Below are 17,144 nucleotides of genomic sequence, written 5' to 3' on the forward strand. Positions count from 1 at the left end.
TTGCAATTCAACCGGCAACAACAGCCTGTGCTGTGGCTTAGATCAGCACCACACACCCCATCTTCCTTTCCAACCTCACAGAGCTTTCCCCCATCCCCAATCTACTTCAAAAGCTACTAAGTAGCCCAAACATACCGGTTCTACACTTAGGACTTCATGCTGGTAGCCCTCCACGAGCACGTTCACCACAGGTTGCATCATGTTTACCACAAGCTGCATCTCCTGCAGCATGGAGGCCGGGAGATGCTCATGATGCTGATATTCCCCCAGGCCCTGGTTCTCACCCAGACTCTCCCATGACAGCTCCTAGACAGGATCCACTCTCAGAAGGGAAGTGTCATTTTTATTTTCACAGGGCAGTTCTGCAATTAAGGAGGAGGGAAGTCACTAGAGGCACAAACAAACAGAATAGGTAGGAAGGGAGAAGTGGAAGACAATGTTGCTGCTGAACTCTTTTTATCATGTAGTTTAACATGGCTTTCACTCACAGAATAATGCTAATTCTTCAGTGGTAGAGAGGATACATTCTGTCTTTCCCCTTTCTATCCATTGTCAAAGCACTGCTGCTGTTTAAGAGGCTACATGTCTGCTGACAGCAGATGACAATCTGTCTCTCATGCATGGAGTCAATCTACACTCCCCCTAGTCATTTCATCATCTTTTAAAGAAAGGCAACAGAAAAATAGGGATTTACTTCTGCAAGGGCCCTTCAAGGCTAGTTCAGCAAGGGTTTAATAATACAAAAAGGAACAGAAAAGATTAGCTACAGCCAGGACTCCTTTCTGCTAAATTATACCTTAGAAACAGCATCAAGAAAGGAAGGAGCCTATGACGATTTTCTTAGAGAATTCAACCTCACAGCCCTTCAGAGAACACTAACAGTTTTCCTTTCCCATGTTTATCTCATCCTCACTTCTTAAGGTTCTTCTCCATTTGCCAAACACCTCCATAAATTCATTCAAAGATATCATACATGCATCCTGCTTTTGCAGCACTCACAGGAAAACTGATATGCTAATAAGAAAACTCAACAAATTTTTTCTTCCTCGACTACAGAATTTTTCTCCTTCTGCACACCTTCATTTATAGGTTGTAAGTTCTTCAGTGCAAGGGACTGGTTCACTCAGGACCTGGTTTTGTGCTCTATACTTTGACATATTTATTAAATAAGGGCATGCCTCAGTTATAGCTGCAATGAGAATCAACACTGAATTTTTCAACTTCAATCATACAGATAATGCTATGCTGTCATTTCACAATGAACATGTCAGTTGTATTTTATACAACTTTCAGTGGAACTTTACTAATTTTAAACATACCTGCTGTTGATGCCATGACAAATACATTCTTCAAATTAGCGTGGAATAGGCCCCTGCAGGACTTGTATCTCAGTGCCAATGTTATACAGGACTGTCAGACTGCTTTCTCTCTGCTCATTTTTTGCTGTTTGTAGCCATCACTCATCTGTTTATAATGATGTCTCATAACTTACCAACACTCATATGTCCTCTCCGTGTTTATCTTGTTGTATTAAACATGTCAAAGAGATCACTAGGTATTATATCCCATCAGTACATGTTAAACTACATGATAAAAAGAGTTCAGCAGAGATGTACTGATGGGATATAATACCTAGTGATCTCTTGGACATGTTACCATGTGGATGGTAATCACACAACCCAGCATCCTGCACCCAGCTTGGCCAGCCAATCTTCCTTGACTCAAGGAGCAGTAAATGGGGAGTGGCAGGCTCCTTCCCAGAGGCCACTTCAGAGCAAGAACCAAAGCCTAGAGGCTTGAAGCCATCTCTCCTCTGGCTCCAGAAGGACCCCAACACTGCTTGCGCTCCCAATTGCTTCTTTAATGCAATACCAACCAAACAACCCGTTCAGTCTCATTCATGTGCCTTGTGCCTTATGTCCGGTACTGGAGAGGAAGAACAAATGCTCTAACAGCTAATCCAAGTGTGACGTTATCTGCAGCTTGTTTTATCCCACATTTTCCAGGGAATGCAATGCAAGCCTTAGCCTATCCCCTTCCAGCATCACAGATGGAACGACATTCCCTCCCAGGTCCCCAATATTATGGAGACATGCGTTAAGGAGAGATGTGTCCAAAATCCATACTCATGCAGACCATAAAAATATGAAGCATATGAAATTTGGTTCATACATGTGATGAAGAAATCTGAGAGCGACTATGCTCTTCTGGATGTGCAGGCTGATTTAACTTGGCTCAGCCCACAGCAAACGAGGATCACCTTGCATTTCTGGGCCTACAGTCCCACAGCTGTGTTTCAGTCCCCAGGTAGGTCCTACCTCTAATAAAAAGCAGCAGCTTTACCACAGAGAAATTATTTGGTTTTTTCCACATTTCTTTCTTGAATCCCATTGTCAGCCAACTGTAATTTGTTATTGCACGAGTGTTTTCTGCTTTCACTTTCCAAACACAAATATCACCCTCCCAAATCTTCAATAAACAAATCTGGCCCAAAGCTTTACATTAGTCTACAAAGCTCTTCTCATGAGTGAAAATCAACGGAGCCTCACCGTAAATCTGGAACATCAAACTTTCAATTTATTTCTAGAACAACAATATGATCAGAGCCCTGCACAATGTGCAAATTATATATCTAGGAACTATTTCATGTTGGGGTTTCTTCCTGTGCCTGCATGACCTCCCTCAGTCTCTCCTTCCTCATGCAGCTCTGCTTTATGCTTCAAAGGCATCTGGGTTCCTTAAGAATTTCTCATGCAGCACTGATGTGGGGGCAATTAGGTGCAAGGGCTTTTCAGCTTTTTAATTAAAAGTTAAACTATAAAGCAGCCTGGGCCTGCTTGGGGTTGTGGCAGAACTAAAAATCCTCTGCCTTTGATGGCTGACAGAAACCCACTGCGTTCCTCTCACCAGGACAGAGGATTCCCTCACATTTCAGCAGAAAAATATTAGAAGGTGCCCACTTACCTTTAAAACAACTCACTCCTATTAAATCTGACATCAGATGCACACCATCAAGTCATAGAAGGTTTCTGTGTGAAACACTAATGAGGTGAAGGACCAGACCTGGACAGCAATACAGTTCACGAAACCTTATACAGAACAGTCATACAGGAAAGAAAAAGAAAAAGGAAAAAAAGACACCCCACCAAAAAAAAAGAAAAAAGAAAAAAGAATCTTTCTTCTGATAGAAAAGATTAGAAGAAAGGATGCAGAAGCACAGTGGTATCTCTCTGATCATGGCTCACAGCAGATGTGCAAGCGAAGAGACAGGGGAGCTGGATGGGAACCTCTCCATGTTGGATTTCTGGATCCTAAACTAGACAAAGAAGTTCATGCCCTACTGCACTTGTATTTGCTGAAGGAAGAAATGCACAGGGAAAGCCAAAAACATTCACCGCCTTTTAGAGTAGCAGAAGGTACTGGTAGTTAAATCTCACGTAGACATTTTATTCAGCTATTCATTCATTATTGTAAGATTACTTACAACAAGTGTGGTGGGGGTAAACTCATCTTGTGGAGAGTCACAAGAAAGTTAATTCAACAGCCAAAGCAACCATTTACAATGATATTATCCATTGTTTGGTCCACCTTCAGAAAAGGCTGCACAATTTCAGGTACAGCCTGCCAAGCCACAAATATCCTTTTATGTCCTAAAAAGTCTTAATGCTAAAAATCATAAGGCCATCATCTATTGCCCTTTTTTTTTTTTTAGGTGATCAAGTATAAAAATCTGTCATCAAGTCTGGCTCTGGTAGCTGTTGCATTAATCAATGCTTTTAAAAAAAATAATCTGACACATTTTAAAAGACTAAAAATCTTTGTATTTGTTTGGAAGATTGTGCAAATCCCATAGCTCTGTGGAGTCCTCCAGTAAATTTATGAGGAAGACAAACAAAACATGTTTCAAACATCAAGGATAACAGTGTAATACGGCCTCTAAATTGTCAAATCTTGGATTGAAATGTTGGTAGTTCCAAGGAAGATCTGAGTGTTCAGTATGTTGCATTATACTCACAATCAACTGCAATCAGATTAAATTTTTTGAAGAAATCTCCCTCTGGTGGCTAAAAAAGAGAATTCAAATCTTCCCTAATCTAAATCTGGGTTTTTTTAGGTTTAGGAATCTACTGACTCAGTCAGTCATATTAGAAAAGACTGTTCAAATCTTACTTAATCAATATGCTACATGAGAGTCAGATGAGGTGAAGGAAGACTGGTATGATTGTGTCTATTCCATACTGGCTACCTATGATTTGGAATACAAAACAAAAAACCAAAAGCCAAAACCTAAACCTCAGATTTATGTTACCCCTCACTACTCACAACTACTTTGAGTTCCAGCGGACTGACAAACACAATATGGAATTTTAAAAACCAACCATATGACAGCCATAATCAACTACAAACACTTCTGAAATTACACTGGAATTTTGTTTTGCTGTGCTAGCACTTTAGAAAGTGAATTTGGTTAGCTGGGTTTTAAATGGCAAGACATTTAACTGAAAGCAAGAATTATTAAGGATTAATTTTTAGACTAGTATTGCTGAAGATGCAAATGTAGATTATTGCTAAAGAGACACCTTGTTCCAACTAGCGAGCACCTTCAGAAACCTGGTGAGTTTTGCAGAGAAAGAGTACATGCATGTTGAGAGGAAGAGACAGTCTTCCCTTTGCATTTTTTAACACGTAAAACATGTAAATCACTAATCCTACTAGGTAAGCAAGGGTCCTGATTCATAGCACTGTTAGTGGGATGTACATCCTTTAAGCTATAAGTCAAACTTCAAATGTAGTCCAGTATTGATGAAACACAGCTTTTTTGATGATTTGCCAGTGCCAGTTCACCTGAGGCAAATCCCATCCACACAGTGCCAGACTGGTGCACCAGAGTCAGGTTCTTAACATAACTGTACATTTGGCAAGGACACAAAGCGGAATGAGGGAGCTTTAAAGAATTCCAACAGCTCTCATAATTTGTTTCTGAAGACAGCTATTCAACTTCCCCAATACTGCCCGAAATCCCAGTGACTGAAAACAGGTGCTAGTTTGAATATTAAAAGGGATACTCTGGGTCCCACATAAAGCACCAAAATTATTTCAATATCAAATAAGACAATTCAGAAAGATGCTCAGTTAGAACACACATGCAGAACAGCCATGAAACACACTGTTTCTACACGCTTTTCTATTAATGTGCTCCAAAAACTGTTTAGGAAGAAAGGAATTCTCACTGTTGACAGAAATTTGCAGACCCACAACCATAATATTGCATCTCAGGTCTGCCCAGAAAGCCTATGGGAAGGCCTGTACAGAACAGTTCACTGGATTTTTGGAGATCAACTATGTTCATCTTGTTATCAAAATCAAGTCTAATGGCATTAGAGTGACTTGGCTCCAGAATGGAATATAGGACGTTCAAAACCAAACACAGAATCATAGAAGCATTCAGGGGTGAAAAGACCTTCAAGATCGAGTCCAACCTTTGACCAAGCACTTCTGTGTTCACCACTAAACCGTATCTCCAAGTGCCACATCCACATGCTTGTTGAACACTTCTAGAGGTGATTCAACGTCTTCCCTAGGCAGTGTATTTCAATGCATGAACAACCCTTCAGTGAAGGAATTTTTCCTAGTATCAAACCTAAACCTCCTCTGGCACAACTGGAGGCTATTTCCTCTTGTCCTTTCACTTGTTACTTGGGAGAAGAGACTGACCCCCACCTGGGTACAACCTCTTTTCAGGTGGTGTAGAGAGCAATAAGGTCTACCCTGAGCCTCCTTTTCTCCAGGTTAAACAACTCCAGCTCTCTCAGCCTCTCCTCATAGGACTTGTGCTCCAGACCCTCCACCAGCTCCATTGCCCTTCACTGGACATGTTCCAGCATGTCAATGTCTTCCTTGTAGTGAGGGGCCCAGAACTGAACACAGAATTCAAGGTGCAGCCTCACCAGTGCTGAGTACTACTGGCACTCTTGTATCCTAATATCCTACCGAGTGCTGCTGGCCACTTCATTTTTGATACAAGCCAGGATGCCATTGGCCTTCTCAGCCACCTGGGCACACTGATGGCTCATGTTCAGTTGGCTGTTGACCAGCACCCCCAGGCCCTTTTCTGTAGAGCATCTTTCCAGCCACTCCTCCCCAAGCCTGTAGCACTTGCATGGGGTTGCTGTGATCCAAGTGCAGGACCCCACACTCGGCCTTATTGAACTCATACCACTGGCTTCAGACCATCAATCCAGCATGTCCAGATCCTTCTGCAAAACCTTCCTGCCCTCCAGAAGATCAACACTCCAACCAAACTTGGTGTTGACAGCAAACTGACTGAGGGTGCCCTCGATCCACTTGTCCAGATTAGTGATAAAGATACCACGCAGGACTGGCCTCAGCACTGAGCCTGGGAACACCACTTGTGACCAGCTGCCAGGATACAGCAAACATAGGCAAATGTGTTTTCCTGTCAGACTACAAATTCATTAAAGAGCACTCACAGTTCCGCTACTCAAATACACTTGGCAGAATTTAGGATCCAATTACAATACAAATGACAGCAGAAAAAAAACCTTCCACCCATTAAATCAACAGCTCCTTTTTGTAACTTAATTTTTTACAGAGAGATATAAATCAGACCTGAGCTTACCAATCTGGACTCTATTTGTAACAGGTTAAAACTGACATTAATGTACAGCTGGCAGAGAACCTGGAACATGGAAGTATATTTGCTATGGTCAATACTTATTTTTAAGGTAATAGGTATGGAAAATAAATACGCTTAAAAATACTAAAATGGAATTTTAAAGTTTTTTTTTTATTAAAAATTTGTCCAAAAAGATGAGTATTTACAAAACACTGAGCCTTTCAATTCTGTTATCAAAACCTGCTGAGCCCAGTACACATAAACCTTACAGTAGAATATTATACAAATCCAAAATACAATAAGATCAATAAAATTCATCTGATTGACTTAATAAAAACTACACCGTCCTCCAAATAGGAAACATCAAATATGAACCAGTGCAGCTGGAACTGAATATGCAGACTTCCAATAGATTCATTAGAGACAGCCTCTGGGCTGTAACCTAACAGTCTAGTAACTGACACTAGATCAAATCCATTGCTTGTGTGTTTAATGTAATCTATATGTACAAAATTTACAAATATTTTCAAAGGTTCATTCCTAGTCTTTGTAAAGATGTTATAATTAACTCAATAAAATTGAGGCAATCTCTGTCTAGGAGTGTTTATGCATAAGGGCTTAAGTTGTCTGCCCAAAAGACAAAAAGAATTTAAATTCTTCTGTTAGACTAAAAAATAGAAAATAAGGCAGAACTCAAATTTTAAAAGGCCATTTTTTACTAGGCTACACACACTGAGTGTCCTTTCTTATTACAGGCAGAAAAAAGGAAAAATCCACATGACTCAATCTCAGATAGGGAGCAGGATATGGTAAACTCTTCAGAAGTCCATGTATTTGTTTGCAGAGAATTGTTACTCAATGATTTCAGAGAAAGGCAACAAAGACCTCATCTAGTATCTAGCATAAATAGCTAAGAAGACTGACATGCACAGTGATAGGCAGCTTCATGATGCAAAAGAAATCAAAGCAGAAATCTGCACATGGTTCTCTTTCCTTTTATAAAGCACATAAGATTTCAGATCAGATGAGGTTTCACCTTGGTCAGTAACAGAAGGAAGCCTTCACATCAAGGTCAGCCAAACACTTCATTTCACTGGGTTACTGGCAAAGCGACATTGACAGGCACTTGGCTGGGCTGTTGTGCTGGTGACCCATTACTGAGAGGTGGTTGTGCAACAGCAGCTGATTCCATTTTGCTGATGTGTGTTATGAAGCGTAACCGAAGTTTCAAAGCTGGTCTTAAATTACAAATTATTTTCTCAACCTGTTATATAAAAAAAAAAAGGCATTCGGTAAAAAACAGGAGTATTTTTATGTGTCACTACTGTACACAAACATCACATCAGCACAACAAAAAATGGGAAAATATATAGTAAATGGAGTTATTTACATTAATATTTTATTAATCATGTTAACTTTTGGACCTCTTCTGACAACTAACCTTAAAAAACCCCTCCCTGCTGTAACAGTTAGACACCAAAGCTCTGTAAAACAAGAACCACAATTGATTTTTCCCTGAATGTGGATGTGGATGCAGTCCTGCTTTTGTAACATGTGAAGATACATTAATTAATCAGAAATTACATAAAAACTTAGAAGATATAGAATGAAATGAGGAAATGTTATGAAACATCCAATAGCTTTATTTCTAGCGATTGCTTTAATAATAGTATTTAAAGCACCCTAAGGCTGTTATTTTAAATTTTGGACTACATAAATTAATCTTGGAATCTGAGATACCTAGTCTACTGCATTTGAAGCTTTTAAGTTAGTAGGAGTGCACCAACTTCCTAATTTGTCTATAGAGATCTAGTCAACTGTTAAGCAATTTGTTGTACTGTTACCTATGAAAACAATTTATAAAAAGGTTAAGTTACTATATGGGAAGAAAGATTAATAATGTATCAATATCTACTGTTTACTTACTTGGTCTTTCACACTATCACCTGTAAACATATACTTCATATGATACAAAAAATCACATATAGGATCCATGTAGTTCAGGTGGGAGCTGTACCGATCTGCATTCAGGAGCATTTCATAAAACGCCACTCCAATCTGTTTCCACGGACACAAAGAACAGCTCAAATGAAAATAATTTTTAAAATGCTTTAGAGTAGAAATACAGTTAAACAGTATAATAAATATGTACTGCTTTTCAGGTATCTACGATTCCTATCAATTCATTTTCTTACAAGGACAAATGGGCAGATCTAAGTCATCCCATTATGCTTAACTAAATGATTCCCAAGTTAAGCTTTTCTTTCTAAAAGAGTGTTTGCAATATGACACTTTTCAGGTCATCTGCCTACTGGCCAGCTCTATCTCTTTTCTCCTTCCCTACCCTTATTCACACTGACATGAATGTAAGAAACAGCTTATGTTCCTCCATCCTCACAATTCAGCTCTTGCACATTTCCTTCCAATGCACAGGGTTTTTAAAACAGGCAGTAAGTCTGATGCATATTTTGCATGCAGTTTGAGAGCCAAAGAAAGCACGTATTGCTTGATATTTTTTGGGCTGTATTTCTTTCCTCGTTTAAAAAAAAAAGTTCTAGGTGTTTTATCCAATAAGATTTCAGTTAACTGGGTAGGCTGAATACCAACTCAGCAATTCAGATTCTTGCAATTACTGTTTAATTCATAGATAATTTAATTGCAAATATTTATTAAAGATTTTGACCATATTCTGCTTTGTAATATAATTGCAAAGCTAAAATAATATGTACCATATAAAGCAGACCACAAGCTACTCTTTACCTCTATCATGCATCGTGTCCTCTCCTGCTGGAACCGTTGCAGAAAAGGACCAACAAGGTGGTAAACGTAGAGCAACTGGAACTCTGTTTTCACTATGGGTATCAATGATTCTGTGAGGAACCTGCAGTATGTCAAGACATTTACTACTTCAGCTTTTGCTTATTTTGGGTTTTTTTCTTCCTTCCCCTGCCCTAAATTCTAGCCAAAACATCACATTCTCTCTCACAGATTTAGGCCTTTATTTTAGAAAAAACATTGTAACTCCACAAATATTAGTTATTTCAAACATTAGTTATTTCAGGGATGCTCTAGAATTAAGAATAACATTTACTGTTACAGTGGATGCTTTGGGAATACGCTACAGTTAATACTTTCAGAAAAATTCAAATTAATAAAAACATAAAAGCTAATGAGGGCAAAAAAGGCTCATTAAAGACAGTCACACTTTATACGATAGCCTTGAAGCCCACAGACAACAGGAGTTATGTCAGTGGAAGACGGAGCTGGAAAAAACTTGTGACCCATCTGGAGAATTTCAGAGCTCTCCTGTACATATTTATCTGCTGGTGTAAGTGCTCTCAGGTAGAGCTTTGTCATCTACAATATGTACGGAATTCAAAAGACAAATTATTGATCAAATACCATTACACCTACTTAGGAATGAGAGAGAGCTGTCCAATGCTAGAATGATGCCAGACAGCATGTGCCAAGGCCAAAGTGTAGCTACAGCTCATCTCAGAATAAGACTGGTGACATGCCGTGAAGTCAAACAGCTGGAATGGGTAACCAACCCACTCTGTCTCTGATGTCAAGCTGGGACTGTTGATAACATTCACAATGCAATCATGGAGAACAATCCAGTATGGCTCCTGGGGGAAAAAAACCACAAAACAAAATAAAACAATGAAAAAAATCCCAAACAAACAAAAAAAACCACATGCACAAAAAAAAACCCACAAAAAACAAATAACCCAAACGAAAAAGTCAGAATTGCTTCTAAAAAGAACACTAAGAACACTATCTAAGATAATGTTTCCTCAGCTCTTTCTACTATTATTGCATCTCTAAAATGTGTACATATATAAATGTTATAAACAACATGGTAGTTTATAACCACATCTGACAAAGATGAAAATTGAAGCAGCACAGTACAGAAAGCATCTGTGTTAGCAGGTATGGCACATTCAAGAGTGTAGCACAATCAAGACACATCTAATGAATTTAATTGTTTAATCAGCTATTATAAAGGTCTCCAAAAGAAGCAAAGCAGAGGCAAAAAACCTTAATGGAAGGGGACTGAGAATTTTCTAGTCTTCTGAGTGCAGGCACAAACAGACCAAAAAACCAATATGAAAACAGGAATAACAAAAGGCAAAGACTATAGATGAAGATGCAAGGAGAGGGAACAGGAAGAATAAAAAAAAAATAATAAGGATTAAATCCATGCTGGCTTCTTTCCAAGAAGAGGAGCCATTTTATTGCAGAAGAGAAGTCACAAGGAAAGGCTAGTTGTGGCACATATAAGCAAGAGGTACACAAGATCCTGCAGTCTTGGTCAGGTATCAAGAGTCATGATATTCAGAAGATCAAAGTTGCTAATGATACACGAACTATAGTACTGCACACATTTCCTTTTGCAATCTTAGGCACATCTCATTTACATGGTTTAAGAACTACAGGATGTGAAAATGCAGGTATTAATAAAAAAATAGCTTGGCATCAGAATCCTTATATAGATTTTCTTATTACATTGCTCCAGTTCTCAATACTACACACACGGCATTTAGCTACATATTTAAATAGAAGTGATTTACTTCTTTTCATCCTAGCCCCAAAAATTAACATAAAAACCAAAAAAAATGGTCAATTTTTCCACGCTGGAGGAGTAGATGTTTCTCAAACACGCACACAGCCTTCTGACTAGCTCTTTGTGGAATCTACAGATGTTAGCTATAAGTTTTTACAACATATTCTAGGAAGATGATAAACCTTTCATGGAAGAAGATATTTTTTATTTTAAAATACAACATATTGACTCACTGGTAAGGCTGTGATAATTAGTCCAATTGCATTCATCCAAGCTGTGATGTTCTCTCTTGGTACCAGGGGCTGACTAGAGATAAAGAAAAAAGAAAACGAAAGCTCTGAAAATACACAATTGCAATTTGTGTTTCTTGTGCGTCTAAAGGCAAAGAGTATTTCTCTAGCTGAGAGACCTATAAAAACATAAACAGGTATTTAGAAAAGCTAGAAGATGATATAAATGCTACTGTGATGTTGTGTGCAAAACTTTGTTTGGGCACGTTTTGCATTAGTAGCAGGTTTCCTTCAAGGCCTACAATCTTTCTTCCTTAAGCTTTAGTGCTTAAGGTTTGTTTGTTCCTTTACTGACTCCTTCCCTCCACGTGTCCAAAACAGAGCTAACAATAAAATATTACTAAGCTGAATGAGGCCAAATCCGAATCATTTCAGTCTGTCATTGCTCAAAGGTGTCAACTGAAAGACTACAAGAATACTAGGTCCTTTCTTTCACTACAGTATTTTTCACAGTGGCTGAGCAAGAAACAGAGCTACGGGTCAAATTTAATGCATCATGGCAAAAGGTTAGCCTTGGCACACCACTGTTTCAAAGTACCTCTGATTTACATTAGCATCTGGAGGATTCAAAGTTCTGCCAATGCTTCTTGCCCCTTTCTTTGCATTCAAAGATACTGTGATGTTAACTGATGAAATGTCCTCCTTTCAGCATAGCTGAAAGAACAACACACTTTTTCCAGTCTCTGCTTCTGAACCCCAAGGATAAGACCTTCATCTGGGTGAGGTCTTCCCTCTAACTTTTATGGGCATCATGCCAAGTCAACTGTTCCTGAAGTACACACAATCCACTACAGCAATCTAACACATGATTTTTCTGCTTGACCCCTGTAGCCTTGTTTGTCATCCAAAAATGCTTTATACATATAAAACTTAACCTATGTACACTTAATTAACAATTTAAAAAAAAAAAAATTAGTATCATGGACTACCTTGGCAATCTCTAATTATGTATGATATATTGCAGGAAACTATTTCAGAGAGCCCACATACCTCTTCAGCACAACATTCAGTAGAGCATTGCCCACCTCCTTCCCTGGAACAGCCAGAGCCATAAGCTCAACACAGGTAACGTGCAGAGCGTGGGCAGCTGGGTTAGGAAACTCATTGAATCTCCAGTCACAATTTGGAAATGGACCAGGTGATTTGCCTGCCATAGGTGACAATGATTAAGGAAAAAAAACCTACCCAACACAGACTAGTATAAGCAGCACACTGATTAAAAAAAAAACCAAATGCATATACCACATACTAAATTGAACTGAAGGTTACTGAAATAAGTAGAACAACCGCACTTCATAAAAAATAAGAGATATAGAACAAAAGTATCAATATGAGATACTGATACTCAACCACTGAAGGACTGCATGAATACATAGCACACAAGGCCATGCAAAGGATAAAGTTCCCCAGTTAAGGGGTTGGAAAAAACAACACCAACCACCTCATTCACTCTCTGCTTCCAAGATGAAAAAATGAAAATATCAGGGATTTTCTATTCTGCATAATCAGAAACCATTAATTTGCCTCTCTGTAAGATCCTCTATCAGACTTCTTTATGTACTTTATGTAAAAGGACCACCTGCTTATCTCTGAAAATATTCCACTTTCCCAAACAAGACTTAGTTGAACTACATACAGAAGAGTCTCTAAACACGGTTAACATTTGCATAAAAGCAGAGGTTTATGTCATTTTAGCTTTCTTTGGAGAGACCAAATAAACTTCTTTCAAATTACATATCAAAGAAAGGGAAGTTCAGGAAAAGAAGTGAAGGAATACATAAAATCCTCAAAATTGGTCAACTCTTGTAAAGCTGCTCCAGAAAGAAGCCAAAGTCCAGGGAGATGCCAGTAGTGCTGTTCTCTAGTTTGCCAGCTATTCCCATAGAACTTAACATCAGCTCTAGTCATATAATGGCCAGTCTTCGCGAGCGAAGATTTGGGAAAGGTCATTAACCCTTCGAGCCTGCGCAGTGGATTTTTTAGGTGAGACCCAGCGTGCGCTGAACTGAGCCCACCCTTTAATCCTGAGGTTCATCTGCCGGGGCCAAGCAAGCTTGGACAGTGGCAGTGAGGGTCTCAGAACGTAGGTTTGTTTAGAGTGACCTTCTCTTAGATGGATTGCCACACAGGGCTGACGAGCTCCATCTGCCCGGGGGGCTGGGAATCGAACCCGGGTCGCAGCGGTGAGAGTCCTGCACCCTAACCACTAGACCACCATAATGGCAAAAATTAATAACAGGCAGCAATTAAGAAAACATAGGTTTGTGTTAAATAACTTCTAGCTTTTCCTTCTTAAAAAACAGATTCTCAGCAGTCTTTAACAGCACATATATCAAGCTTCAACAAGACACAGCTAGTTGTATACTATCTTAAATGTGTCACTGCTTCCAATATTTCATTCTTAGTAACACTGATAATGGCATTGGAAAACAGCAAGCTCATTTTAGGCAATTTTTTTAAATACTTATGCTTTGCACCAAGCTTATTTTTTTGTGGCAATTAGAAGTCAATTCAGAATGCATAAACATCAGTAATTGTATTTCCATGTGATGCTTTAAACAGTGAAATATTTATATAGTTGTACTGTACTTTGTTTTCCCCATATCTTTCAAGATGTTTACTAGGCCAACACAGTCCTTGTGTAGAATAATAAGGTACATGGAAGTAATCTAATATGAATTTAGACTGATATATGCAGCTAAATAATGACTCCAAGCTTTATTTCACATCTGAACAGACAGGAATTGAACTTTATATTTTGATGAAATGAAGCTACAAAAAATTGTCATAGCTGACTTAATGCAAACTTTCAGAAGGATATTGTCTACCAGTCTTCCAATGAGCTTGCAATAGTAAGTGTCATCAGGAACCCATGGATTTTCTTCTCGGGGATTCATAGCACATTTGAGGTAAGTATCACTTAGGCACCAGCCCAGCGGGCGATTATCTTTGAGAGAGCCAATTATGGCATGAACAAGTTTTCTCTTGAGGTTTGTGCGCTCTCTGAGATGCCCCTCATAATAGTGAAGAGTGTTGTACAGGTAAGTCACTGGTCGGTCTGCCAAGAAGAAAATGAAAACAGCAAAAACCAGAAACAATTTCTAGCATCACTCTATGTTTATGGTGGCAAATATAAAACTAAAACCAAGAGCTATACAAGACTAAGTATAGTATGTATTTAAGAGCAGCACATATGGAATTGATTCACATTCTTTATTTCAATATACTCTAAAAAACCGATCTTCCTTTGTCTTGTACATACTTTAATGTGTTTGCAGAACAAAAGAAATGGAACAAAGAAGATCAGTATTATTAACTGTTCACATCTTAATGATAATATTAATATATTTGTAAACAAACCAACTAAATCATCTCTTCATATAAAATAGGAAGGATTCAGGCATGAAGTCACAGTAAAGAAAGAACATTGTAAATTGTCTGAGCATAACATAGCAACAATATCTATAAAAAAAGACCTTATTATAACAGTGTAGTTATTAAAGCATTAAAAAAATCAGGTAAAGTTATTTGAATCTTAAGTAAGGATAGAGAGAGGAACTGCTTTTCAATTGTTTCGGTCTTGGTAACAGAAAGTTTGTTAGGACATCAGTCCAAGTACTTACTGCTAGAAGGGAATGAAAGGGAAAGGTGTGAAGGAAGCATAAATTAGCAAGAGGTACCTGATTTAAAGCAAGTTCACTGTTAGTAAGCTGAAATTCACTAAACAGGGAATATACCTCTCTGTGTAAATGTACACAGGATTTACAGAATATGAAAGGAATAAAACACTGCTGTGCTAGTACATGAAAATTATGAGTGAAAGAGATTAAGGAGAATAGAATGACTGCAACAAGAATATATCTGTGTGTATTCATGGATAACTTACCATGAAACTTGTATAAACCTCCCAGATGATCCAATAAAGTTTCTAGTGATTTAGACACTGGAAGCAATTCCAGAAATCTATGAATTACAATATCAAACACTGGCAGAAAGCGCAGGCATACATTTCCAAAATAAATTGGTAAGTACTGGGGCTGGATCTGAACTGGTGGATTGACTTGCTCTGCCAAGCCCTCGAAATAAAGTTTTTCAGGATATTTCTGGAGGGAAAGAAATCCAACAAAATCTAAATCTCTTTCCCTAGAAGCAATGGATTAAACATTCAGCATCTATATTGCTTTAAAAAAGACACTTCATAATCCTCTTCTTATCACATTTGAATTCAATGAGATTATTTCACTGTAAAGCTTACTGAAGAAAATTCAACTCTGACTGAAATCAGTTATTAGACTAGTAGATAACAACTTAAAAAAAAACCCAAAACGCAAAACAAAATTTCACCACCACTCAGAATGGGCATAAGAGAACACCAAGCATATCAAGACAAAACTGGAAGCAGCCAGCACTTAACTGTCCTTTGTCAAGTACTTCAAGAGGAAACCTGGGGGAAATCAGCACTACTGAAATTTTCTGCATCATATACTGAATTAGAACACCAGAAATAATATGCACGGAATAATTTCCCTGGGAATGAACTGGAGTGCACACAAATAACAGATGGGTACTACTGAGCTTATGACGTTTTACCTGTTAAAACACTGTATGGCTAAGGCAGAGGGCTAATACAGACCAAATAGCTTCTGGAGCAGAACTAGATGGCATGTGTTAAGTTACACGAGAGTTTGCTTGTATCTGTTCCATCTCAGTGTTCATTTTGTTTTTGACAGAACAGTCCATTGGTACATCCTTTTCTAGCCAGCAGAAGCCAGTACAGTTATAGCAGCATTAAAATCTCATCAATTTTCTTCCCTAACATATCAGGCTATCACGTTCTTGCCACACAAAAGATTGAAGAAGCTTTAATAATTAGAAGAAAACACAGGTTTAACTATTGGTATAGTCATGAAACACTAGAAAGAAATACCTTCTCCCTGATGCATAAAAACTCTGTTCTAAATGAATTTCAGTAAAACTAAGATTTTAAAATCATTTGAGTTAGATAAGCAAGAATGAACTTCCAAGCAATTCTTAAGCTGTTTCTTTCTTTGAATATTACTGTTTTATAATTTTAAAGTTATTACATATAGTAATTTATTATTTTCACACTAGCCTAAACAAATTACAGCTTACTAGGTAACTCCAAAAACTGATCAAGCTGACCTGTAAGTGATGCCTGATCTCACATCCACAGAAAGTATTACAATAAAAGAATGCTATTAATTTTGATACCTTGTGGTAACTCATGTGCTTTGTATGCCAGTCATTCTGCAGCCAGTGCTCTGGAGAATTCTCCTTCACAAAGTCACTCACTCTGTTTCTGAAATCATTAGGCTTCAATAAGAGTAATTGAATTATGAAGTAACAGACTTGAGCTTCATTTCCTTCATGACTACGCATAGCCTGAAAGAAAATGGATCAGATAATATGAAATTACAGTTGACACTGCTGTCTGCTTTATAGTGATGCCTTAAGCCCCTAATGGTTTTTATTTTTCTAATATTTGTAAAACTTATGAGTTTTATAAGTAGGTTTTAAAAGCAGAAACCCCTTCCTTCTTTGTCCCTTGTCCCTTTTCCCTTTCTCCAGTACCCTTGTTTATGCATTCCCTAACCCTCTTACCCCATTCTATGCTCCCCATATCAATCCT

At 38.2% G+C, this 17,144-nt stretch overlaps 1 protein-coding gene across 2 annotated transcripts in view; it reads right to left on the minus strand.

Annotated features, from left to right (window-relative positions):
- Positions 1–6,787: 6,787 nt before the first annotated feature.
- MED23 (mediator complex subunit 23) overlaps positions 6,788–17,144 on the minus strand; it is a 37,229-nt gene continuing 26,872 nt past the window's right edge. For both annotated transcript variants that reach the window (XM_017829224.1, XM_017829214.1), the window contains 9 exons: positions 16,727–16,897; positions 15,381–15,597; positions 14,316–14,552; positions 12,485–12,650; positions 11,438–11,510; positions 10,052–10,266; positions 9,398–9,518; positions 8,564–8,695; positions 6,788–7,901 (listed from right to left, as the gene is read on the minus strand). In XM_017829224.1, the coding sequence (XP_017684713.1) occupies positions 7,728–7,901; positions 8,564–8,695; positions 9,398–9,518; positions 10,052–10,266; positions 11,438–11,510; positions 12,485–12,650; positions 14,316–14,552; positions 15,381–15,597; positions 16,727–16,897 (1,506 nt within the window). In that variant the 3' untranslated portion in view covers positions 6,788–7,727. The remainder of the gene's footprint in view (positions 7,902–8,563; positions 8,696–9,397; positions 9,519–10,051; positions 10,267–11,437; positions 11,511–12,484; positions 12,651–14,315; positions 14,553–15,380; positions 15,598–16,726; positions 16,898–17,144) is intronic.

The sequence above is a fragment of the Lepidothrix coronata genome, unplaced genomic scaffold (genome assembly GCF_001604755.1).
Source record: "Lepidothrix coronata isolate B3197 unplaced genomic scaffold, Lepidothrix_coronata-1.0 Scaffold5, whole genome shotgun sequence".
Lineage (NCBI taxonomy): Eukaryota > Metazoa > Chordata > Aves > Passeriformes > Pipridae > Lepidothrix > Lepidothrix coronata.